This window comes from Eublepharis macularius, chromosome 4 (genome assembly GCF_028583425.1).
Source record: "Eublepharis macularius isolate TG4126 chromosome 4, MPM_Emac_v1.0, whole genome shotgun sequence".
NCBI classification, from domain to species: domain Eukaryota; kingdom Metazoa; phylum Chordata; class Lepidosauria; order Squamata; family Eublepharidae; genus Eublepharis; species Eublepharis macularius.
The window spans coordinates 3,181,759-3,207,761 of NC_072793.1; the positions used below are offsets into that span (position 1 = coordinate 3,181,759).

At 44.3% G+C, this 26,003-nt stretch overlaps 3 protein-coding genes across 6 annotated transcripts in view; 1 reads left to right on the forward strand and 2 right to left on the reverse strand.

Moving 5' to 3' along the window:
- The window catches only part of STXBP4 (syntaxin binding protein 4), a 251,066-nt gene extending 248,189 nt beyond the window's left edge, over positions 1-2,877 (reverse strand). For all 3 annotated transcript variants that reach the window (XM_054977054.1, XM_054977055.1, XM_054977052.1), the window contains exon 1: positions 2,768-2,877. The gene's annotated coding sequence lies outside the window, so the exon portion shown is untranslated. The remainder of the gene's footprint in view (positions 1-2,767) is intronic.
- Positions 2,878-3,007: 130 nt separating this feature from the next.
- Positions 3,008-6,139, forward strand: LOC129328189 (cytochrome c oxidase assembly protein COX11, mitochondrial). The gene is made up of 4 exons (XM_054977056.1): positions 3,008-3,286; positions 3,430-3,585; positions 4,684-4,809; positions 5,476-6,139. The coding sequence occupies exons 1-4, from the start codon at positions 3,026-3,028 to the stop codon at positions 5,656-5,658; spliced, it is 726 nt and encodes a 241-aa protein (XP_054833031.1). The 5' UTR covers positions 3,008-3,025; the 3' UTR covers positions 5,659-6,139.
- Positions 6,140-7,988: 1,849 nt separating this feature from the next.
- TOM1L1 (target of myb1 like 1 membrane trafficking protein) overlaps positions 7,989-26,003 on the reverse strand; it is an 84,526-nt gene continuing 66,511 nt past the window's right edge. For both annotated transcript variants that reach the window (XM_054977472.1, XM_054977473.1), the window contains 9 exons: positions 24,648-24,764; positions 20,341-20,474; positions 18,504-18,564; positions 17,584-17,704; positions 13,386-13,488; positions 12,484-12,544; positions 11,434-11,512; positions 10,261-10,342; positions 7,989-9,263 (listed from right to left, as the gene is read on the reverse strand). In XM_054977472.1, coding sequence (XP_054833447.1) covers positions 9,197-9,263; positions 10,261-10,342; positions 11,434-11,512; positions 12,484-12,544; positions 13,386-13,488; positions 17,584-17,704; positions 18,504-18,564; positions 20,341-20,474; positions 24,648-24,764 — 825 coding nt within the window. In that variant the 3' untranslated portion in view covers positions 7,989-9,196. The remainder of the gene's footprint in view (positions 9,264-10,260; positions 10,343-11,433; positions 11,513-12,483; positions 12,545-13,385; positions 13,489-17,583; positions 17,705-18,503; positions 18,565-20,340; positions 20,475-24,647; positions 24,765-26,003) is intronic.

A 26,003-nucleotide genomic window follows, 5' to 3' on the forward strand; every position in this document is an offset into this window, starting at 1 on the left:
CCTCTGGAGGTTTAAGCTTTAAAGGGTAAAGTGTTAATGTGCCACGAACAAGTTGGGGGCCGTACATTTCTCCCCTCCCCCATTCCATACGGGAACATCAGGAGGGGCATGATTATAATTTTAATTACATCTCAGGAGTATTGTTTCAATATTTCTAGAATAACAACAACAACATTCCTAATATATAACTATGATAATCATATCCTTCCTGATTTTCCCATAAGTTAAAACGGGCAAGAAGGAGAGAGAGAAACTCCATAGCTTTGGCCCCTCATATCTACGGGACAGCCTCTCTCCCTGTGTTCTGCCACAGCAGCTCGATTCATCCATTCATCCGAGCAGGGCCTTCTGCAGGTGCCACCCTTCAAATGGGCAAAATCAACTGCTACCCATACAAATGCATTCTCGGCTTAATCCACGTTGAGTCTCAGTGAGAAAGGAGGACTGTAAATAACATAAATAAATATTTTTGCTACTACACTCCTCTAACTCCAGCTTCTTAGTTTCACTGGGGATAAGAACATCAGAGAAGCCATGTTGGATCAGGCCAATGGCCCATCCAGTCCAACACTCTGTATCACACAGTGGCCAAAAAAACAGGTATCATCAGGAGGTCTGCCAGTGGGGAAGGGACACTAGAAGCCCTCCCACTGATTGCCCCTCCCCAAACACCAAGAATACAGAGCATCACTGCCCTAGACAGAGAGTTCCATCTATACCTTGTGGCTAATAGCCACCGTTGGATCTCTGCTCCATATGTTTATCTAGTCCCCTCTTGAAGCTGTCTATGCTTGAAGCTGCCACCACTTCCTGTGGCAGTGAATTCCATGTGTTAATCACTCTTTGGGTGAAGAAGTACTTCCTTTTATCCGTTCTAACCCGACTGCTCAGCAATTTCATTGAGCACCCACGAGTTCTTGTACTGTGAGAAGGGGAGAAAAATACTTCTTTCTCTGCCTTCTCTATCCCATGCATAATCTTGTAAACCTCTATCACGTCACCCCTCAGTCGTCGTTTCTCCAAGCTAAAGATCCCCAAGTGCTTTAACCTTTGCTCTGAGTAGATAATGTATTATTTATGCTGAACTTCCCAGTATCCACAGCAGAAGATATATACAATATTAACCCAAGAACATTTTCTTGGGAGTAAGCACAGAGCTAAACCACACGAGATGCATTTCACAAGGATGCTCAAGTGAAGGGAAACGCAATGATAGCCGGGAAGGGTAGTTTGAATTTCACCTCTCTCTACAAGCACCAGCTAGATGGCTCCTCAAAACGTTTGTTAATAATTGACAGAGCTTCTGGGAGGCAAAGAGGAAATTAACAAAATCCTCTGGAAGGTCTGAATTATGTCAATTGAACTTATTCCTAAGTAAACACGCAGACGATCACCCCAGGCACTAAGAAGAGTCTTCAGCTGCAATACCCAGCAGACTTATGGGAACAGTTTCCTGAACACAGCAGAGCTTGATACAGACTTCTATGTACTGTCTGTTGCTGGATGATCCTTCTGGATAGATTATATGTTGTTTAATATGTCAGTCTTAGAATTGCTTATGCTCATTTTAATATTTCTTCAACTTCCTGCTACTTTTAAAACTGCAAATTTGCATTTATATACCCAATCACATTGTTTATTGAAATGTTGAAACTGATTGTACTGTGCAGACTATAAATAATGTAAATAAATACATAAAATACGTATCATACCGAGCTGCTCTGGACTTCCTCCCAGCCTAGTAAACACGTATCATCAAAGCCAGGACGAGAGAGGGCAGGAGAGACAGCCCCATGCAGCCCTCCTTCCTTCCCAGCTCCAGCTCCACCATCTGAAGAGCTCCTCTGTTCTCAGCCACTTCTAACTCTAGTGGGAGAACAGGCAGCAAGCAACCTGGATGTTTTTCCATAATGCCTGCACCAAAACCTCACAAGAGACATATTCTGCACCGATCATTAGGCTCTCAGTCGTTACCAGCCCCTCTGGAAGTCGTCTCCCCCTGCCCCCGGTTAGATAAATAATCCAGCATAGAACCAGGGACTGGAGGGAAGAGGCAGGTGGTCCACGGGATCTTTCTTGCTTTGGAGACAGGGAATGCTTGCCTCTGCCATGCTGCTTCTGCACATATGGAACCGTGAGGTGTAAAGATGTACAATTTCTGGGAATTTTGAAGCCCCGGGGCCAGACAAAAATAGGCATTTTGGGAAAAGTTGAAATATATGCAATACTTACTTTCCTTATCAAACTTAGACTTCTATTGCTCATTTAACAACATAAAAAACATCATTTATAAAATGCTGTCTGGCATATCTGTGGAATTTAAAAGTGCAAATGGCTTTGTTTTAGTAGTAGTAGGGTGGGCGCTTTCGTGAGCTACAGCTCACTTCTTCGGATACCTGCCCCGCCACTAATTTTGTTAGTCTCATCGGTGCCGCTGGGCTCTTGCTCTTTTCCGCCGCTGCAGTCAGACTAACGCGGCTATTCGTCTTGATCTCAGACCCCCGAGCAGTTGCCCGTGCTAGCCTGTAGTGGCAAAATAGTCGTCGCGAGTCCAGCAGCACCTTGAAGACGAACCGACTTGATTGTGGCATCAGCTTCCGAGAACCACAGCTCTCTTCGTCAGGCGCCTCTTGCCTGTGACGAAGAGCGCTGTGGTTCTCGGAAGCTGATGCCACAATCAAGTCGGTTCGTCTGCTGGACTCTGTACCATCTTGATTTGTCTCTGTTTTCTGTAAGAAAAACCGTAAGTATACGAAGCAAAACCTACAGCGCCGCCACGAAGCTCCTCTATTCCTCCTCCGGCGCCCCCGCCTTTTTTCTCTCGCCCGGAGGCAAGAAGTTCCGCAGACGCTCCTGGAGAGGAGGCGGGGCAGGGAGTTGCGCAGAACGGGAACGCGAACGGATCCCTCGCGGCCGCCGTAGCCGAGACGAGCCTCACGGGGCGTCACGCGCCCGTCCGCCGCCGCCGCCGCGCGCGATCTCGCGAGACCTCCGGCTGGAGCGCGTTCGCGTGACGGGCAGCGGCATGGAACTGTGCGGGCGGGGCTGGGCCAAGGCGGCCGCCGTAGCGCGGGGCGCGTGGCGGGCCGGGCTCCGTCTCCATGGCGACGCGGCCCTCGGCGGCCGGCGCGGGAAGAGCGCGGGGCCTTTCGCGGGCGGCCCTCGCGGCCCGCAGCCGGACTGGCGCCACCGGAACCGGACGGTGCTCACCTACCTGGCGGCCGCGGCCGTGGGCATGGCGGGCGTGTCTTACGCGGCCGTGCCGCTCTACCGGCTGTACTGCCAGGTGAGCGGGCGAGGCGGGGGGGGGGGGCTCCGCTCGCCTCTCTCCGTGCGGAACGGCCCCTGGGGCCCGTGGCCCGTTCGCGCGGCCCGCCGCGGCTCTTGCGTGTTCAGCCTGGCTGTTGATAATGATGACTTCTCTTTAAGGCCACCGGGCTTGGTGGATCTGCTGTGGCCGGTCATGGGTCGGACCAGATCGAGACGATGGAACGCATCAGAGACCGCATCGTCAAGGTCACTTTCAACGCAGACGTCCATTCGAGTCTCCAGTGGAACTTCAGACCTCAGCAGACCGAAGTGTATGTAAGTGAGGCAAGCCTCGGATTTTCCTTTGCAGGCATCGATCGGTGTGGATGCCCAAACTGTTGGTGCGCGATCTTCTAATATTAGGGGGGAAAGGGCTGTGGCTAATGGTGCTGAATAGTACTCGAGAAGAGAGAGGCCACTTTTTTACAGTTAGCCTGGTCAGACACTGGAAGGCTGCTGGCTGCACTGTGGTACAGCTGTCTGGGCGGGCACTGTAAATTCAGCGCACTGTAGGATTTTTTTTAAATTTCTGCTTTCCACCGCCACCACCCCTTTATCTTAAATGCAGACGATCCTAATGCTTATATTTAATTATGAAATTGGGGAGAGTAGGAAAGACAGTAGTACGCACACTCTAACTCTGCTAGAGTTGATGTGCAATCTGATTTCATCCATTGTTAGATTCTGATTCCGTTTATACAAATTATTCTTGTAATGAGTGTATTGTCAGAAGGCTCAGACCCAGTAAGCACGGAGCAGCCTGTTGCAGTTCCTAGTCGAGAATCTTATTTCATTTATATCCCATCTTTCCCCCACTGAGGACTAAGAGCAGCCTTCAACATTCTCCTATCCTGCATTTTATCTTCACAATAACCCTGTGAGGTAGGTTAGGCTGAGGTTCTGTGACTTGCAGGCCCAAGATCACCCAGGTCCTAGTCCAACACTTTAAACACTACACCACAGTAGCTCTTGCTGTGATTACTAGATCTGTGTGCACGCTTGTTCTCCTAATGGTGGCACAGCGTAAATTAGTGGGAGAGTTCATAGCACATTGTTACCCTTTCCTTGCTGGAACAGTGTAATACACTACTGAAGAATTTTGATTTTCTTTGGTTTCTGACCTTTAGGGATAAATATACTTCCAATCCTAGATAGGGTTTTTTTCCTGTTTAGACTTACTTTACACTGATGTGTTATAAAATTCTGTAAGAGTACATGTGAACACCAGGGTAGTCCATTTTGGATGAATGAGCCCTTAGTGTAACTTATCCTGTAATTGTCATTTAAATAATTCGAGTTCATTTTGGATGACAGTATATGGTTGAGGGAAAAGCAAAAAAAACTCACCAAAAAACCCCTTTTTTCTCTTTATAGGTAGTTCCAGGAGAGACTGCACTAGCATTTTACAAAGCAAAGAATCCCACGGATAAGCCAATAATTGGAATCTCTACCTACAATGTGGTGCCTTTTGAAGCTGGCCAGTATTTCAATAAAATACAAGTAGGTGAAGTATGATGCTCTGAGAGTGGGCTGCAGATATTGATGCCCCACTGCTCAGCTCAGTTTTCAAAGAGCTTGATCCTGTACAAATCTGTGATAGGAGCAGCACCTAGTAGCAGATAAATGCTCATTCCTCCCCCAGCACAGGCATAAGGGGAGCCCAACCTCTCCAGCCAGAAGCTAGCCTCTGTCCTCTGCCTTCGAAGCAGCTGTTGTAAGCGTCTCTCTCTAGCGGCATTAACAGCTCTTCTTTCCAGCATGTTTTGACCCCAGCCTCTTTTCCATGAATTGAGGGCAGTGTATACGGTTCGTCCTTATGCATTCGGTCACTTTTTCTAAAACAGTAAATTTGGGCGCTTCAGATATGCTGTTTCCCAAAACTGCAGACATACGAAGGATGTAATTTGCCCTTAGTGGTTACTTGTTTGTTAGTAAATATGTTTAGCGCTTTTTGTTCAAGTCACTTTTCACAACCAAATTTGACAGCAGGAAGGGGTGTGGGACATTTTTTGTCGATGTTGCAAACAGTGTTATTTTCTGAAATGGTTCGTGATTTTTGCTGTATTATCTGAGCTTGGCACTGAAGCTTAGTTTAGCAACTGACTGTAGGTAAGTGTTGATGCAGCACTGGCTCTTTAAAAAACTGTTGTTTTTTCAAATATCCAGTGCTTTTGTTTTGAAGAACAGCGACTTAATCCCCATGAAGAAGTAGACATGCCGGTGTTTTTCTTCATTGATCCTGAATTTGCAGAAGACCCAAGGATGGCCAGAGTTGACTTGATCACTCTCTCTTACACATTTTTTGAAGCAAAAGAAGGACAGACATTACCTCTCCCTGGTTATAAGTAAATATTTTGGAATCTGGACTCTGCACTGGAGATTCCTCTGCTATTCAGCACTGATGATTTATAGACTGCACCGATATTTATTCTGTAGCAGAGGAGGAAGATGGTGAAAAGCAGGAACCCTGTTTTAGATGTACAATTATACCAATGTCTGCTTCTTCTGAAGATGTGATTATTAAACTTCTACACGTCTCTGAATACAATGAATAAAAATCACTCAAGACACTAATTTCTCTCATTCACAGGTAGGCATTCATTACCCGTGTTGTTACATGGGAATCATGAAATACATATACACAGAAATTGTGTACCTTCACTTTTGGGAGTTGATGTTTGATTCATCCAATACTACTAGTATTAATTTGGGTATAATCATTTCATCCATATATGTAGCATTCTCATCCATTACGTCCAGGCTAGCACTATCGTGTACGTTTTTTGAAATAAAAAGTGCAGAGAGAATAATAAAACGTTTTGAAACAAAACTATTCCATGTGGTGTACTTCATTGTCCTCAACCAGAGTACATATTTTATTGAATAATCTGAAACAAGCTAAAATCAGCAAGACTTTAAAAGAAACTGTATAACTAGGGGTCTGCACTTTGGTTTCCGATTCAGGTTTTTAACCCGAATCAGGCCCAATTCGGAAAGATTCGGGATTTCCGAATTGATTCTGCTGAAGCAAAGCTTTCTGAAGTGATTTGAGTCGCTTCAGAAACCTTCAGGGCCCTGGGGATTAAGTCTAAAGGGCCCTTTTGCAAGCGGCAGGAAAGGGCCCTTTACACTCCCATTTCCTATCCCTACCCCCCCACCCCCAGTCACCTGGCACTGTGGTGGAGGAGGCGGTCCTCCTGCCTCCCCGCTGGCCTCCAGTGGCAGCGGCCCTCTCTGCCAGCCAGCTGGCTGTGCGGGCCGCGGTTGTGAGGCGATGGCTCTGTCTGCTGGCCACGGCTGCAGCAGGGAAGGACTTCTGCCCATGTGGCACTAGCTGTGCCAGCAGGCCATGGCAGCGGGAAAGGCCTTTTCCACTGGCCAGCGCAGCAGTGGCTCCAGCCTTCCTCCTGGTCAGGTAAGTGGGGTGGGGGTGGGGTTTCAGGGTGGGATTGGAGTTTAAGGGTGGGGGTTGGCCTCCCCCTCCCCCGTCACTTCAGTATGCTCCGAATCTTTCTGGAGCGTTCAGAAGCGACTTAGAAACTCACTTTGGATTTCAGGGTTTTCCGAATCTTTTTCTTGCTTGGGGGAAACCTGAAGTGGGAAACCCGAATCTTTTTCGAGTGCACACCCCTATGTATAACTGTACCAGTTAATCTTGATTTTTCTACTCCAAGCTGATGTTCAGGTGACCACTTGGCCAACGTAGCAAGACTCCAGATCTATTCTTCCCTTAAGAATCACATTAAACAGATAACTGATGCCTTGCTGTATGTGTTGCAGCTGAGATGTCACTTATAACAAATGTAAAAGGTGCTGAATGATTAAGAAGTATTTATGATTATGGGTTTTCAAGAGTCACTAAAAATTAACAGGCTTGGAACATGTCTGAACTAACTTTAGTATTCTGAAATGCTGAATGAACACAATAGTTTAACATAAAATCTTCACTCTAAAGAAACTGGATAGTTGTAAAAGACTCTCACAAGTGAAGCGAGCTGTCATCCCCAAATTTCCAATACTCAGCTGTGTTATGTTACAAAAGAATGGGGGGAGGGGTTCGATTATGGTTTCTGTAGCCCTCTACAACTGGCCACCCTGTCCCACGGGTTATCTCGCTTGAGTGGGGGGGGGGGCAATATTTGCATGGCTGTTTTTAGACATTTATATTGCTGCTAAATTTTATTCTATTTTATTATACATTTTAAAATGCTGTGATCCACTCTTGAGACCGCTTGCGGGAAGAGTGGAATAGAAATTGAATTAAATAAAATAATATGTACATTTTCCATCCTCCAGTGCATTTCTATGAATGATCCAACCTTGAATGATTAATTTTGTCTGAATCTTACGTACCTCACCTGTTTTGTTGGGAAAAATCTTACATGAGGTAAATCAAATTTACTAAGGTGGTAAACAGGTTTTTAAAAATTAGGCCATTTATGTAGTCTGCAGAGTGATGATCTTGGCCTCAGGAAAATGCAGCTTCAACTACTGGGGATTTTCCAAATACTTATATTAGTATTGAGAAAAACATCCGAAATCATTCCAAGATACTACGAAGTCTCAGTGGGTACATGAGCTCAATCCAATATAAGAATAGAGAAAAATAAATACATCAGCCACTGTGTGGTGTCCTATTTGTATAGGCATGCAGGCAGTATGAATAAGGTAGTAATAACTCAGTTTTCCACCATAATTTGTTTATTTGGACTTTATAAAAACTTTTTAGTAGTTGTAGAACATAATTAAATATTGTGCACACACACACACAGCAGGGAGACTTTGCAGTGTACCAATATGCCGTGCGAAGAGCAAACTGAGGCTGTCAGCAATTACATTTTTTATTCGTGGTGGACGGAGAAAAATACACATTTTACTTTTAAGCAAAGAGAAGGCACTTCTTCCAGTCACTCTTCAATATTATATGAGCGTTACCAAACAACTGCTTAGGTAACCTGAGTTGTTGAGGGGAGGGGAACAAAATGACCCCCAAATGAAGCACCTTTGGAAACAGTTTCCCTTTCAGTTGGTTACTTGGCAGTTTCTTCCACAAAACCTAGAACCAGCAGTATTTAGTGACTGTCTAATGGTGAAAACAAAAGTATGTGGGAAAGCAGAAGGCAAGAGAGAGACGGAGCAGAACTTCCAGGCCTGCCAAATGTTCTCAAACAGTTATAAGCGATTCACATTTTCTCTGTGGAAAGCTTGTGCAAGTTTCTAAAAAGACAACTGGCGCATTAAATAACTCTATGCAAGCAAGTGTCTATTCAGAAGAGATCAAGTAACTTACTGTAAGAAAACTTCAGATTATCTAGTCTTTTAATCAGCAGCTAGTTTTACGGCAAAATGGAGGTGGGGGGTACAATCCCTCAAAAAGGGGTCCCATTGCCACAGGCCTTATGCATCTCTCTTGGCCTCTAGCTGCTGAACCCAAATTAAAGCTTTGGAGAGGCTCTCTCCTTTGAGGTTGGCACTAATTTCCCTTACTGTAGTTCTTCCAATGGAAATAATTGCATGTTCTATTAAGCAGGGCATATTATACTGTGCGAGTGAAAAGATTTATTTATCAGTTACAGTGTGTTTTCCCAGAATCAAGTTTTGGAAAGCAATTTGTATGTGGTTTGTAGACTTTAACCCAGAATACATGGATAACCTGGCACTCTTAATGACCCACTGGAACTTAATGTCAGGTGATGCACTTAAGGCGGAGTATGCACAGACATCACAGCGAGAGAGAGAGAGAGAGAGAGAGAGAGAGAGAGAGAGAGAGAGAGACTTTTCCTACTTATTCAGTAAGTATTGCTTAACTGACAAGCCTTTGAGATATTAAAACAGTCTCTAGTGCAGGTAAAGAAGATACTTTCTTTTACTTGGACCTCTTGAGTATCTAGCAGCTGGTATGACTTCTAACGCTCGGCTTGAAGAGATGTGCATCTATTTCTTCATAAATAGGTCTGAAATCAAAACACACGGTAAACACTGGGTTACACTATGTCACATTCAACAAGGCAATTGGAGCGGGCAGGAGAACTGGACTCTATACACCACTTTACTAGCATACGACTCTGGTCTTAGTTTATGTCCCATTATACCTGCCCTGCCTTTAGTCAACTGATGTCTGCTGGCTGCATTTGACCCTCCAACAGGTTTTCTTTCCCCCAATAAGCAAGAGAGACTGCATGCTTTTAATGATGGATTTTGTACATAATGCTAAGTTTGATCGCATTATTATGGCAAGGCTTTTCCAGCTTACCACAAACGCACACCTGTAACCATCCCCTAACAACTAATAATTTTTCCATGTACTTACCGACCCCAATGTTAAACAAGGTACGTTATTTACAGTTCAGCTAAGCAGAATCAGGTATAATATTAAGAACAACAATACTACCAATTCAAATGTTCAAGCATCACATATAAGGAAAAATGGCTTATAGCCATTTAGAGAAATTCATGAGAAAAGCGAGATTCATACTAAGAATGTCACAGTGCACACTAAGCTTCAACAATAAAAAAAGCAATCAAGATGTATGTGAGAACAAGATGAGAGGTACAATTAAGTACCTGGTAATCAAAATCTGAAGTCTCCCAAGAAGCTAAAATGACCAATCTGAGACTATTGTACTTTGTTAAACTCATGAGTAGTCAAAATTCACAAGAAAAGATCGTAACGCTAGAAAAGCTGAAGGCAGTAGGAAAAGAAGATGGCTTGGCTCAATAAAGAAAGCCACAGCCTTCCGTTTGCTCTTAATGACAGGTCATTCATTCATAAGGTTTCAGTGAGTCAAGAGTGATGTGACAGCACATAAAACCCACTCAGATCAAAAACACATCTTGTTTTGTATATGTAACGGAAACATGTAGACTTGGGAACGAATCGGTGTATGTTAGCCTATGGTGCACTATAAAAGGGAAGCAAACAATTGGTTGGTCATTTTCAAAATCACTTACTCTGTTTTGTCGCTGGGAGCCAACGGATCAAATTCCATGAGTTCAGAATAACTGGGAGGTGGGGTGCTGCTTTTGGACCCATCTACAAGAGAGAAAAAGCCAGCCTGACCAAACTAATATTTTAAGCGGACATCCAGGCTTGTTTTGCTAATTAAGAAGGAGACAAACAATGTCCTAGTTGTCCTCACTGCGCCACCTTCTTCTATAAGCTTAGGTAAGAAAAAATGTACGTGGAAAGAATAAACAAAAAGATAAAGTGGTGGGTTATAGTGGTTTCCCCATATCGGTGGCGCAGAACAAAGTAAGATTTTTTTATCTATTGAAATGAATGTATCCAGCAATATATACTACACTGAAAGAATAAAACAAGAACTTGTTTGCATTTAATGGCTGTGTTGACACTAACTTCCAGCTTTCCAATGCATCCAGTCCCTACACTGGTCACACCCATCTTTAACAGTTATGTCCGTAGTTATTCTGTTTGCAAACAGAATCCAACCGGTTTAGGCTTGAAACGTGCAGCAATTCTCACGGGAAGGGGCAGCACTGCACTGGCCCACCCAACACAACGTCTGTGAGCCTTCCAAACAAACCCATCATTTATTTAGACTGTTTGTATACTGCATCTCCAGACACCTGCTTGAGGAAAAAGAAGACATAAAAATACAATAAAAAAAATCCCCCAACAATAAAACCATCACAATTTACACGTAGCAGTTCATGAAAGCTAAAAGCATCTCCATAGCATAAAACAATCATTGAAGCCTAAAAGTAGAGCCATAAAGTTATCGAGCAGGTGGGGATCATAAAAACAAAACAGCTAAAAGAATGGGATAAAAGTTCAGACGAAAGCTCAGGTGTGAACAGAAATGCTTCAGCATCGTGCTTGGTTGTTAACAGGGTAGGCACCAGGCGGACTTGCAGGGCAGGGGCATTCTGCAACAGGGATGCCAGCACTGAAAAGCCCACCCACCTCACCACTGTGGACTGGCCAAAGAGAACAGAACCGGACAGTGCAGGGCAGGAGTCCTTAAGCTGTTTAGGACTCGAGAGGTGAGCGCCAGTCCTCTTAATCATGCTCCTGCAATGTCCTGTGAGCATTCTACCAACACTGGGGAAACAGTGACCAGTCACGTCAAGGGAAGCACTAACTGCCAATGTTGAGGTGGTTACCTGCTGCTGGTGTATGTCTTGTCCCATTAACCTGAAGGCTCACTGGATAGAGAGGCAGTGCATTTAAGTAGGAGTTTACCTAAGGAAATGAAGCGGAAGAAATCAGATGTGGAGGAAGATGGCTTTGTCAAAACTGGTTTAACCTAACATGCTTGTTCATTCCTTATGACATAAAGCTGGAAAGCAAACAAGAATTAAAAAGCTCACATGGACAGATGAACACCGACCCTTTTACTGCTTATAACACATTTCTCCGTGTCGGTGATCTTCAGCCCTTGCTTGCAGTTCAGCAAGTCCATGCTGCTGCCTGGGGATTAAAAGCTGGATCTCGGGTCTGCAAAGGCCGGAGACCATCACCGTATATAATTCTGGTTGTTCCAACGACCAGGAATCCAAAGAGCCCCTAAGGCTCTTAAGCCCAGCAGGATGGCAGTGAGAGTTCAGGCAACACACCTCCAAACCACATGAAACTTGCCAGTCTCATGTGTGTGTGGCTCTCTCTTCCATTTGACAAGCAGTACTTCACATCAAGGCTAACATTTAACAGGTCCTCATTGCAGGGGTATAGATGCAAATATTTGTTCCACAACACAATCACGTCTGATCTCTTGCCCCTAAAACAATTAATGCATTTAGTACTGTCAGTGGATTAGGATCTTATGTGCCTCCTCTGTACTGACAAACTCTCTCAGCCTAGTATTTTTAACATACAACATATCCTAAGGCTTTAGGAGACCTTCAGAAAGAAGTTTTGGCAAGAAGTGGAGTAGCCTGAATTATGATGCGATAGTCTAAGGGTCAGACTAGTATCTAGGGGTTCAAATCCCCGCTTAGCCATGATGTTCACCGGGTGACTTTGGACCACAGCCTAGCCTCCCTCACAGGATGAGACTGAAATGAGGAATGATGTTACTGAGGCACACAGAGTTCCTTGGCAGAAGGGCAAGATAAAATATAACAGACTGACTTCCTTCCACTTTGTTCCTAATCAGAATCTTTTCTATCAGATGTTTGCTAATAAACCAGGATCAAGAAATGGTTAGTACTCACATTTTCGTACTGGTTGGCAACTGGATAGCTTTGACTTGTGCTTTGGGCTTCTGTTACGAACCTAGAAGGGGGGAAAGAATGGACGAGAAACCATTAAGACCGCACAGTTGATCTTCCTGCCTTCCATTTCAATGGCGTCGGACGTGCCACCCCATCTTCTGGTTCCCTTGGCAGTCTCTCTCTCTTTTTTCCTCTCTCTCTTCTTCATTCTCCCACAGTCTACACTGGCTGCCCATAAAATGCCTTATACATCGAAGGCCTAGACCAGACAGACATCAGCCCAGGTGTTTTAATAAGTTTCCAAAGACCACCTACGTATAATGGTTTTACTCTTTGCTTATCAGCTGTTAAAATCCAATTCAACATTTAGTTGACTTGCAAGTTACTACTTACGAGGGCTGCTGAACATTTGCAGCATGAGTAATCAAAGTGGAAACCCACAACTAAGGGATACAGTCAGGTTATGAAATTCAAGTGTATTAAAGTGGCGCAGTGCAATAAATAAATAACAATACTGTTATAGGCATATGAAATCACATAAACAAACAATGTGCAATAAACAGCTCAAAGTCGGCCAATTCAGAAATATTCAATGGTGCAATCAAGTTCATATCAGAGTTCACAGCAGAGATGAAACATAGATAGCAAGCGAGAGAAGCCGTGAGGACCCCTCGTTCCTGTTCAAGGTAAGTTTTTAATTAGATGTACTCTTCTCATTTTCTTTCAACAGATGGAACAAGGAGATGGAACACTCTTCAGGACCGAGGCCTAGATCAGACAGACATCTGCCTAGGTGTTTTAATAAGTTTCCAAAGACCACCTACGTATAATGGTTTTACTCTTTGCTTATCAGCTGTTAAAATCCAATTCAACATTTAGTTGACTTGCAAGTTACTACTTACGAGGGCTGCTGAACATTTGCAGCAGGCAGGGGGTCTAGTGGAGGGTAAAGTGATGGTTGCATCAGGCGAGAGCTTGGAACAGGGACACTTGATGGCCTACAGTCTTGACAAGAACAACAAAGAGTATTAAGACGGCGAATTTTCTAGCAGAACCAGGGCTGCAGAAGTGCTTTTCCAACTAGAGGAACAGAGTAGGATTTTTTTGCCGACCCCCCTTCCCACTGCAAACCATTTCACTCACACACACAGTAATTTTCATGAGAGTCCCCATCTATGGTAGTGGAAAGTGATGTCAAATGGCAATCCTGTAAGGTTTCCAAGGTGGTTTGCCATTGCCTGACTCTGTGTAACCACCTCAGTTTCCCTTGGTGATCTCCCATCCAAGTACTAACTAGGGCTGGCCCTGCTTAAGCTTCCAAGACCTGATGAGTGCGATCTAGACTGGGCCATCCAGGTCAGAGGCCCTTATCTGTAAGGAAAATAACTGGGGATGGAGGGGACTCAGGGAGCTGCAGTGGGAGAAGAGAGGCAGGGAACTCCCATTACCTGAGCTTCACCAAATTTGAATCCAATTCCAAGAAGTCCAGAACGTGGTAAGAGCCGTAACAGAGTGAACAGGGGTGTGCAGTTTGGGTCGGAATTCAGATTAAAATACCGAAGTTTGGCTGATTCAGTGAAATATGGGTATTACAAATCGAAAACCAGGTATTCTGAATTTTTACTGAATTTTCAGTAAAAATTTGGTAAAATTCAGCCATTGTTCTCTACGGGAAAATCACCCTGGGGGCTCTCCAGTAGGCTGGAGTGTGTGAGTCATTTTTCAACCAAACTTCATCAAATTTGGAGGGCACCTACTCCCGCCTGTCCTCTGAATGCCCCCCAAGTTTCATGAAGATTGGACCCGGAGGGCAATTTTATGGGCCTCTGTTGGCAGTTGCAGCAGCAATGAGATGTAAGTATGCAGAGTTGCAGAATTTGATAATAGCGCAATGGAAATAAGTAGACAAACTTCTATGATTCTAGCTCTATAAAAATACTTTACTACATAATAGGGCAAAAAGGGTACATTTGGTAGGAAAAACAACAAACAGTTTCTGACTACATCTTGATAGTCTAAACTAGGTACTAGAGAGAGAAAAGCTTGGACTGCATGGTCTAGTGAAGTAGTAGAAGTGGACTGTAGTAGCAGATGACGACTGAACAAAGAGCAATAAAACCTTAGTATATGTTGCTAGCTAATCCACCCCCCCCCCAATAAACTGGCTCATCCAATAGACAATCCTAGATTCTCTCATTAAGACTAAAAACACCCGCTTTCTCTGGCGGGAACTTCTCGAAGCCTAAGTGGTCCTATGCTAACTAGCTATCTGACTAAACAAACAGAACAACAATTTAACTCTTTCACGACTGAGTGTAGGACACATGCAAAAAGTCCAACAGCCTCCAAAGAAGGTGCTCCCACCCATTCTCCATTATTCTCTATGGGAAAAATATCTGGGGGCCAGGGCTTTTTTTCAGCTGGAATGCGGTGGAACGGACTTCCGGAACCTCTTGAAAATGGTCACATGGCTGGTGGCCCCGCCCCCTGATCTCCAGACAGAAGGGGAGTTGAGATTGCCCTCCGCGCTGCTCAGCAGCACGGAGGGCAATCTCAACTCCCCTCTGTCTGGAGATCAGGGGCCGGGGCCACCAGCCATGTGACCATTTTCTCCGAGGGCCACGCACTGAGTTCTACCACCTTTTTTCCCAGAAAAAAAAGCCCTGCTGGAGGCTATTCAGAGAGCCAGGAGTGGCATTTTTCAAGAAAACTCCACCAAATTTGCAGGGAACCTACTCCTGACTGACCTCTAAACACCCCCCGAGGTTCATGAATATTGGACCCTGGGGATCAAAATTCTGTGAGCTGCTGAACAAGGTAAGCCCAGCCACCCCACTGTTTCCTACAGGGAAAAAGTTAAAGCTCACTCTTACTGCAGAAACACAGAGGGGCACGGCTGCCATGGCCAAGGCACACTCCCAAATTCGGTGAAGTCTGGAGGGAAAATGATCCCACAGCCCACCAGACAGCCCCCAGAGTGATTTTCCCAGAGATAAGAATGGCCAATTTCTTTTGGACACAGCCAAACCCAATTAAAGAATCAATTCTGAATTCAGGGAATTCTGGATTTTTTCTCAGATTTGGTAGTAAAATTCAGATGTATTGATATTTATTTTGCAGCACACCCATAACAGTGTCCATACAGAAGGCTAGTTTAGTATTAAGGACAAACTAAATATGACAGGTGCAACCATGTATGTTTGGTACGTACTAAAATGTGGTGAGGGTGAACTGGGTGCGTGTGTCTAATTTCATAAACACAAGGTGTGGGCAGGTTAAGATGAACTTTCCCCTTCTTCCTCGCCTTATTTTCTGTCATCCTCTTTCCTCACTCTATCGCTTCTTTTGTTCCAGCCCATTATCCTTCCAGTCTGGCCCTGAAGTGGGTCAGCATGTTCAGTGGTAAAAGCTGCCCTCTTTTCTCCTGTACTCATCATTTGATCTTAAATACAGACCTCCCCCCACCCAATTTTATCCAATAAGAGAGCAGCTGCAGCTGCCACATCAAGTAGTTCAGCTCATAGCCAAAGAAGTTAAGCGTGTGCCCGTGAGGAAATCGTGGTGAAGAAAGATAGGAAAGGGAGGGGGGGAGTGATTTTTCGCCTGCTGCCCCCACCTTCCACCCTCCCCCACCCAATTCACACGCAGTCTCTCTTGACCTGGATGTCTATCATACACACACATTTCTCTGACTCACATGACATTGCACTACTGGAATCAATAACCGGTCCTCTACCTACGCACAATTGCCAGTTTGTGAGCATGAAGTGTGCGCGCACAGGCATCATCCCCATAATTGTGCACGCTGCTTTTTCTAAGATTCCTGATCCCTGGGAAGGAGGCTACACACATACACCTCCTCTATGTGTAGACACAAGGCTTATGACCCAGGGGGTCAACACATACAATGTGTATGTGTAGAGAAATAGCATACAGCCCTTTGAATCACAGAATCATAGAGTTGGAAGGGGCCATACAGACCATCTAGTCCAACCCCCTGCCCAGTGCAGGATCAGCCTAAAGCATCTCTGACAAGTATTCATCCAGTCTCTTCTTGAAAACTGCCAGTGAGGGGGAGCTCACCACCTCCCTAGGCAGCTGATTCCACTTTTGAACTACTCTGACCGTGAAAAAGTTTTTCCTGATATCCTATAATTGAAGCGTGAGAACTGCTTGGACTGAGTGTTCCGAGGATGGGAAAATGGCCTGGCATAGCGCAGGGCAAAATGCAGGGATACAAGATGGACTGCTCTTGAAAGCTGTGCCTCCATTCTAGTGGGAACAGACAGTATTCTCAAATGGGGTGTGTGTGCTTTGGGTTTCCGATTTGTGTTTTTAACACAAACTGGCCCCAGCATTGCTGAGCTGATTTGGGAATCCTGAAGCAAAGCTTCCGAAAGCAATTTGTATTGCTTTGGGAAGCTTTGGGCAAAGCAGCAGCAAGAAAAGTTTCAAACTTCCCACCCCGCTGCTTTTTTCACCCGATGGGAGGGGGAGGAGGGAACCTCCCCCTCCCATCAGCTGAAAAAAGCTCCAGTTTGAAAGCAGATGAATTCACAGCAAGATTCAAACACACACACTTGAGTACTTTCAAGAGGTTTTTTTAAATGAGAGAGAGTGAGTGAGAGAGATTTGTTTTCCAAGCACTTGATGTTGAGTCTTTTTTTCCTGCCTCATTGCTATGGTTGTTACCAACACAGACCAAAGGAATTTATTCTTTTGGTATGCGTCTCTAGTACAGAGAAACTTTTAATTTGTTTATAACAAATCAGTGACTCGAGGAGTAATCACACTGTCAAAGAACAATCGCATCTGGCCTGACCCAGTCGTCCCACCTGCCCCCCTCAAACGTTCCCCTCACCCCCAGGCTTCTGGATCACAGCCAGCACTTTTACACATTACATGTCGGTGGGATTCCTCTGACGTCTGAAATGCCTCTGAGGCGATGACATTCTCCAGAACCGCAGGGAAGGCCACTGTATGCACCTTCTGTGGCTGAAGTGTCTTTTGTGTAACAGGCCGAACTCGGGTGAGTTCTTTCTCCCTGCAAGGTTAGCAACATCCTGGTCAGGCACTAAGAGTTGCAAATTCTTTACTCACTTAACTCGGAACATGGAGAAGCCACAGGGCCAGCACCCCCCGGCACGGGCATCGCAGCTGGAAAACTTGACTCAAGGTCAAGCAAATCAGAGGAGGGAGCAGAGGGCTGGTTGCCATTGACCTTGAAATTAAACAAAGAAGTCAGCGGTTACGACCAGTGTTGCCTCGCCGTGCAAATCAAACTTCCACTTTCCAGCAAGCAATCCAAAACCAGATTCATGTTAGGCAATTGACAGTGATCGATAATGGATGCAGATCTTGGCAGCAGTAAAGACTTAACCGGATCACCTGCTGGCGGCCTGCAGTCTGATAAGGACTGGCTTTGAAATATAGTTTCATGGGACCAAAGAGCAACCTGAGGAGCTTTTTTAGTTTGCATTGATTAGTAGTCTAGAAAAACAACAGTGCCCATCAAGACGTCTGACTACTGACCGGACCGAATAACAAAGAACTGCCAGACATGGTTTAGGTCAAAACAGAGGTTAACGGCTGCAATTCAGAGAAGCATTCGGGGCGTTCCTTTGTAAGCAGTGTGGCTTTTTAAAAATGTGATCATTTATTTTTTAACAGAGTTCATAAGTAGATCTGATGTTCTGTTATAAAGCTGTGCTTGAATCTCCCCTCCCCTCCAAACACAATTGATTCCTTTTAAAACTGAACAAATATTGAAGCTTGCCCTATACTGATTATTATATAGTAATTTAAGACGGCTACAACCTAATGCATACTTACTTGGGAGTATACCATACTGATCTCAATGGGATTTACTTTGACTAAACATGCACAGACTTAGGAGCCACAGAATGCAAACAATGTACAAATGAATCAAGAGACCAAAGAATATAGCTGAGATTTAAGGATGTTGGTCTTGACGAGAGAAAACTGTTTGGAGGCAGCAGGGCGGACTGCTAATTACTCACTGCTGTGCGTTCATTTTGAATCCTTTGATTCTCCAGGAAACGGACTCTGTTTCGAGAGAACCTGTACAGAAATAATAGTGATGAGGAACAAACTAAGTCTCTTTCCCCCTCTTTCTCAAAGATACTAAAGGCTAGATAAACAGATGTACAAAGATAACTTTAGATACCTTAGTACAAATAACCATTACTTTTATATTTGGGCCCTTAAAGAAGATGTTACAACAAAGAAACCAAGTGTAGGAAATACCACTGCAGCGATGGACATCTCTGACTTGTTTCTGTTTTGAAATACAGATCTGTTCCTGCAACCAGCTAACAATAACCTTTTCAAAGACTAGCAACACCCTCCCCACCCCAATGAAATATAAGATTGATCTTAAAGGACGCCAGAATCCCACCTGCTGGCTGACCTGCCTGAGATTTGGCTTCTTCTTTATCAGAAGCAAATCAGTAACTCTCTCCTACATATGCTGGATCCAACAATTCAACACAGCCGCTCTTTTCCATTTCTCCCTTGCCCAAACTTGCCTTTCTAACCTCAGGAAAATTTATTCTTGTGGCTACCATCCCGTAGCATAGGCCTGGAAAGCCATGCGATTTGGAAGGGTACAAAATCGCTCCTTTCTTCAGCTCCCCTCAGAGGAAAACAGTTGGGAGTGTGCAGTGGGGCGGGGGGACAAAATTGCCCTTTCTGCTCTTCCATCTGTTGTTGTTCTCCCCACTGCACCCTCCAGACCCACAGGGTCTGTTCCTGACTCCCTGGAACAGATTTTTACAGTGTGAGAAAGGAGTGGTGGGGTTAGGGATCAGTGGGGAAAGACCCATGACGCTCCGTGTTTTCTGCCGATAGATCGCTGGAGCCAACCCATTACGTAGCACATGGGGGAGCTGTAGTGCATGAGATAACCAGTAAGAGTGTAAGCCAATGGTGGCCAATCTAAAGCAGAGGCAGTTAACTGAGAATTCTGTATAGGTTTGGTGATTTTTTTGACAATGTTGGATTTAGATTTTTATTGTATTTTTCTCTTTTTAATATAACTATGAGCTGCCACACAAACCCAGAAGGGTTGAGACTATAGGACAGAAAATAAATACATGCAGAGCAAATTTGAGGAACACCACAGAGCCCTCGCTAAAAAGCAGTTTGCTTCTTCACATGCCGAAATCTGACCTATACGGAAGCATTTATAGCCACAAGGAGCACTCAGACGTCTGCCAAGGAGTCCTGCCGCCTCATACACAGAAAATCATACCAGAGGCACAGAACATGGAGACATCTGGGGCCTGCCCAGCTATTATTTCCCCTGGGACTGTTTCTGAGAGGGACAGGGGCCACCCTCATTCTCTCCCCAAGGGACAGTCAACATCCAAAGGAACCCTTAGGGTCACTCTAAAAGTTATTTCCTTCATGAGTTTGCCACGGACCCAACCCAGGCTCTTGCAGGCATGCAGCAGCTCTGGGGAATGGCTCGTATGAAAAAAGGAGAGGCCAAATGGGCTCGGAAAGCCGCTGCTGAAGGAAGGAAAGCTCCCGCCTTTCTCCCAAGCATTTCCCCTCAGGTGAAAACAGTGTGCGCGGGGGGGGGGGTGTGTGCAGATTTTCCCGTTTCTGCAGTTTCTGTGTGCACATGTGGCAGCATAAATGGGAGAACCAACACCCCCCCGGGGCACTGTTTTTGTCATTCCCCAGAGCTGCTGTGTATCTCTGTGGTGAACTCGAGTCGTGAAGGAATTAATGTTTATAGAGTGACCTTAGTTACTTCAGTTATAACAACACATTGGCAAACTCTGGTAGCTACGAAGACAACTGATCAGAACACACATGCAACAGCTTTACCTTTCGTGTCCCATCAGCACATTGTTCAGGTTTTCATTCACTTGTATCAGTTCAGTGACCACATCTTCATTCTGCACTGTGGCTAGCAGTTCCATGATCCGCTCCTGCATCACTCGACACGTCTTGTAGAGCTTCTGTTGAGGAACAAAAGCCAAGATCTTTTCCATTTGTATTTGACTTGCGGAAGCAATGGATGCTGAAGCAGGGATTGGACCATGCGGGGGGAAAGGTAGATGGGTCCTCAAGGAAATCCACAAGCCCCGCCCCGTTTACCTTCGATTTTAGCCCATCCCACTGGTTTTCACACACACACACCAAACAGTGCAAAGTATTCAAATAAAGTACATTCCATTACGGAAAATAGTAGAGATGCCTCCTTGGAGAAATAGAGACAGAAGAACACATCTTCAGCATTGCTTACTGTCGTTCGGTTTGTACTGGATTTGGAAACCAAAGTTATGGCTGATTTGTCTTTGGCAGTAAGTTCACATTCATATTAGTACATTTAGAAACTCTGGCAAAAGACAGCAAATGCTGGCTGAGTTTCTTTTTTGGCGACGAAATAGCAGCATGAACAAAAGATGCAAATATATAAATAGGGAAGCTTTCTGAAAAAGCAGTAAAGATACCAGTGTCAGAGGAGCCACACCAAGATTTAGGGTTGGAAGAGGCAGGAGGAAGTGGCTGCACCTCATTCACACACAAACACAACTTTTCCATGTCATGGAAAATCTTGCAAAAGAGAGGAGGTCGTGATTTCTGCTGATCCCCCTTTCCGACTGCCTCATCTCACCCTGTTCCCCAAGCATGCACCAAATCTCACAAGCAGGGGTTTGGGGAGGGGGGACTTCAGGGGCTGCAGTGGGGAAAGGACAGAAACTAATTCCTCAAACTGCATTACTACAGGATCCAGCCTCTAGTTACAATCCTCTGTGAATTAGTCTAGTAATTTTTTAAACGCAACTTTGCTGGTAGCCATTGGAGCACCTTATAATGTCTCCCCAGAGCTGCACAGTCTCAGGGCTGGACAATAATATTTGGATCAACTCAGACCTGAAGCTCAGGGATGCCTTAGGACAGGCCTCTACTGTGTGTTTATCCTTAGTCAGCACCACTTTCTCCACCCAGACAATATGGGAACAACCAATGAAGAAACTCCTTAAGTTAAAAAAAGAGCTCCAGTTTGTAGGCACCTGAAGTTGGACGAGAATCCATCACTGGCAAGAAGCACACCACACAAATACACACACACAACACCCTCGCACAGATGATCCTGGTGTGGGGGGGAAATGAGCTTCTGCATGGGAGGTCAATGAACTTTTCCAAATGAAGAACCGTACAGCACAAAAATTCAGAGCAAGGGATCAACCATTTGCATAACTGAAATACTCAGTTTAAAATGGATGGTAACTGACATGCTGATCAATAATCCATAAAGTTTCTGCAGCCCCAACACTGGTTGTCGTAATGCTGTTAGCAGGAAGTGGCACAGACAAGTTCTCACGGTAACTAATAAATATACACACAGCAGCGCTTTAGTGCACTGCCAAAAATCTGTGCGTGATTCGTATTTGGATTACCAGCAAGTGTTCACCTCTATCCTTTCCCTTTCAATAAAGCTCACGTAAGAAGCCCTTTAATCCTATAATTTTTACTGCCTGCCATTCCCTATACATACTGTCTGTTTTAGCACCCTGCTTATCCTTCCCACGTACCTTAACTTCAAGATTGTATTTTGTTTTTAAAGAGCCATATTTAGTTCCATAGGTTGCAGACGCCTGTTTTATAAGCAGCCTGTTACACTGAATGCCTGAAATTGGCTGGATTTTGGCTTCCCAACTGTAGCCTTCCCCTCCTTTAAGGCACAACAAGACACCTGTTTATTTTTGCTGCCACAGAATAACACGACTACACCTTTGGAATAATCCTCAACAAATCCAAGTGTCAAAGAAATTGTCACCTATTACCGCTGAATATCCAAAAAATTGGGAAAATTCTGTCTGTCTGTCTGTCTAAATTTCTGGACATTCATATTAATTTGAGACTATATTAATTTGAATTAATTTGGGACATATTAATTTGAATTCCATCAAACTGCAGACATTTCCTGCAGGTTACATATATATTACCTAGACCCTCAACTGCTTTTGACTCCCCAATAGCAAAAAGGCTCATAGCACTTCTAGAAACCAAGCTCACCCAGTCCCAACTAGCCCAATTGATTTAGTAGCTGGGTTTAGACCAATGCAACCATTCCATTTATCTTCTCTGAGCATTAACTCGGTAATACACTAAGCCGCCAGATGCAATGAGTCACGCTCAATCAATTCAAGTCAACAGTGCCGGCACAGGGAAGCGACTTTAAGCTAACTACCGCCTAGCCAGCTAACTACAGCCCAGGCTCATTCTAACATAGAGGGGAGAGAACATTTCAAAACACGCATCTATTCGCTCTCTGCTTGGGACCCCAATGTGGATGGCCCAGGCCAGCCTGGTATTGTCCGATCTCAAAAGCCGAGGAGGACCAGCCCTGGGTACCTGGATGGAAGAAAGCCGGGGACACAAAGGTAGGCAACGGCAAACCACTTTGGTTTGTCTTTTGCCTTGAAAGCCATTCAGGGTCTCTATAAATCACCTGCAATTTGATGGCGCTTTTCATAACCACTCCTAGGGATGATTTGTTGCTTCGATTATACTGGAATTTCTGTGTGGGCTGCGATCTACTTCTATTTTGTTTCTTGATTAGCCAGGATTTTTAAAAATTAGTTTCAGAATTGGATCATGTATATAGTTTTGCCACAGCCTTCATTCAGCTCCTTCACTTTACCTGTATCATTTATCCCATGTTACCAACCTGCACGTTTTCATTTATCAAACAACAACAACAAAATCAAAGCAATCATATTGTTAAATCTATCAACATTTCTATAGAGTTTTACTAATATGGGTATGCTAATATGGGTATAAATCATCATACAAAAGAAGAGCCAGCATGGCATAACTGAGTATCAGACTAGGATCTCTGAGACCCACGTTCGAATCCCCACTCTGCTATGGAAGCTTGCGGGGTGACCTTGGGTCAATCAGCCTCAGCCTAATCTACCTCATAGGGTTGTTGTAAAGATAAAACAGAGAAGGGAAGGACTTTTTAACCATTATTTAAATAAATTATGAGGTTAATTTTTTTTTTGATACAACTGGAAATACCATCATATCAAGCATAATGTGTATGTGTGACACTCTGGACAAAATTCAAAAATAAAAAAGGAACAAAGAATTCCTAATGTATCAGTTTCACTTTAGAAGCAAGACCAAGTAATTTAGAACACAAACTCTAGGATACAATTTAGTTGAGGACAATTTCAGACGCAGCCTTGCTTTCCATATAATTCGTTGATTTAAGTAAAGTTGAGTTTCACAGCTCACTACCTTTTCTTCAGGTTCAATCCCAGGTTACTTTTTGGTGAGGCTCCTTGTTTATGAGCTGATTTTCCTACATCTGTTAAAGTGTGATGAGTTATTTCATCAGATTGTACCTTTGAATACCAGATCTCACCACATGAACGCACAACCAACATCTCACATAACTGACATAGCAAAAATAATCTCACCAAACAGGGCCTGGAAAGGGTGTGTGTGAATTTATGTTGGGAATGCTTGCAAAAATAAAATGAAACACAGTTTCATGTTGCATTTTCAAAAAGAGCCATGTCATAAAATACTGAGAAATTCGGGACTTCCTCTGATTTTAAAAGAATGGATTACCTTCCTACCTCATGACATCACCGTCTAGCCAGGGCTTTTGTTTTCTGGGAAAAGAAGTGGTGGAACTCAGTGGGGTTGCCCTCAGAAAAAAGGGTCACATGGCTGGTGGCCCCGCCCCCTGATCTCCAGACAGAGGGGAGTTGAGATTGCCCTCCGCACTGCTCAGCGGCGCGGAGGGCAATCTCAACTCCCCTCTGTCTGGAGATCAGGGGGCGGGGCCACCAGCCATGTGACCGTTTTCTCCGACGGCAACCCACTGAGTTCCACCACTTCTTTTCCCAGAAAAAAAGCCCTGGCCTTTTTCCTTGCTAGATGGACTCAGCAGCGACCCAAGGCCTTTAAAAATGCACCTCATTTGAATATCAGCTTGGCTATCATGTGCCAAATCTGTACCTATCTTAGTGTAAACCTGTGTTTGGTGTTGATGTTTGTCTGCTGAAATAAGTAACACATCAACAATCTGGTTTTGATTGACAATTTCAGATTCCATGTTCTATCCACTCTAGTTTCAGTTAAACAGTAATGCCAAAAGGATATTGTACCTGAAGAAGCTCCATATCGTCGGGATTCTCTGATCCAGGGACATTTTCTTTCAGGATCGCCGACATAACCCTCGCGTTCATTTTTGCCATATCCAGCTCACTGTATAACTTTCCAATCTGTTCAAAACCAACAAAACATCAAAATAACAATACAAAATAAGGAGATCGCCCACTAAGTCCCGCTTGCTTTTTCTCAGAGTCATTTACCAGGGGCTATGGCCGTGCTGTGAGATTCCCAAAAACTAAATTCAACATCTTTTCCTAAAAACAATCTCACTCTCCCCAAAACACTCCATGGAGAATGTTGGGTGTGGACCAAAGAAGACTTCGTCAGTTAGTTAATACACTAAACACAGGTCATCTTCAGCGAGACGGCAAGCACGGGGAACGCCTCTCTGAACAGGTTGTATCACTGTGGTCCTTGGAGACAGATTGTTGATTGTCACCAGTGTTTGGGGGGAGAGTTACATTGCATTCTGCATTTTTTAATTTGAATTCGTAAACCACCTCGATCTGTGGCAGAGTATAAATATTTCCAATAGAACAAAATGACGATAAAAACATTCCGTTCAGAGGAGACAGTTCACATATTCAGTTGCAAGTCTCAGGTAGAAAAAACGCCAGGCAATGATATACATAAATATATGTGTGGATCAACCCAAAATTTTTAACAGAGTGAATTGTTAATGACTCCCCCACCCCCAAAGGACACAATGGGTAGAGAGAGTATTTTCTTCCACCCCATAATACTAGAACTCAGCTTCATTGTCTGTGGAGGGCAGTAGATTTGTGACAGACAAAAGGAAGTAATTCTTCACTCAAAGAGTAATTAACTTGTGGAATTCACTGCCACAGGATGCAGCGATGCCCACTAATTTAGTTGGCTTTTTAAAAGAGGATTAGACAAATTCCTGGGGTAGAGGTCCCTCAGGGGCTATCAGCTGTGATGACTAAATGGATCCTCCCTGTTCAGAGGAAGGAACCTTTTGAATATTTTGAGCATTTGGGGCAACAACAGGGGGAAGCTTTAGCCCCCCCACACTCTGCTTGTAAGACTTCCATGGGCATCTCGTTGGCTCTTGTATGAACCAGCCGTCTGACCTAGCAGGGGCACTCTTGCATTCAAGTTTTGGAAGTTTCAAGATGCATCCTTTCGTTTTAACTTCTGACAGCCAATTAAGAGATTTAAAAAAAAAATATCAGAAAGTCAACTGCCACAATATGGAGGATCCTCTAGCAACACAATGCAAGTCGCTTTTTAATTCTACATTTTGCCTTCTGCTTTTTCAGAACACCAACATTACATCTCTGGAATGTCTCCAGTCAGCTGATGAGGAGAAATGTTTCAAGCCTTTC

Bases quoted from the DNA above. Each gene is read 5' to 3' on its own strand.
- LOC129328189 (XM_054977056.1), top strand. From the start codon at position 3,026: ATGGAACTGTGCGGGCGGGGCTGGGCCAAGGCGGCCGCCGTAGCGCGG. The intron at 3,287-3,429 runs GTGAGCGGGCGA...CTTCTCTTTAAG, and splicing joins TCTACCGGCTGTACTGCCAG to GCCACCGGGCTTGGTGGATC. The intron at 3,586-4,683 runs GTAAGTGAGGCA...TTCTCTTTATAG, and splicing joins CTCAGCAGACCGAAGTGTAT to GTAGTTCCAGGAGAGACTGC.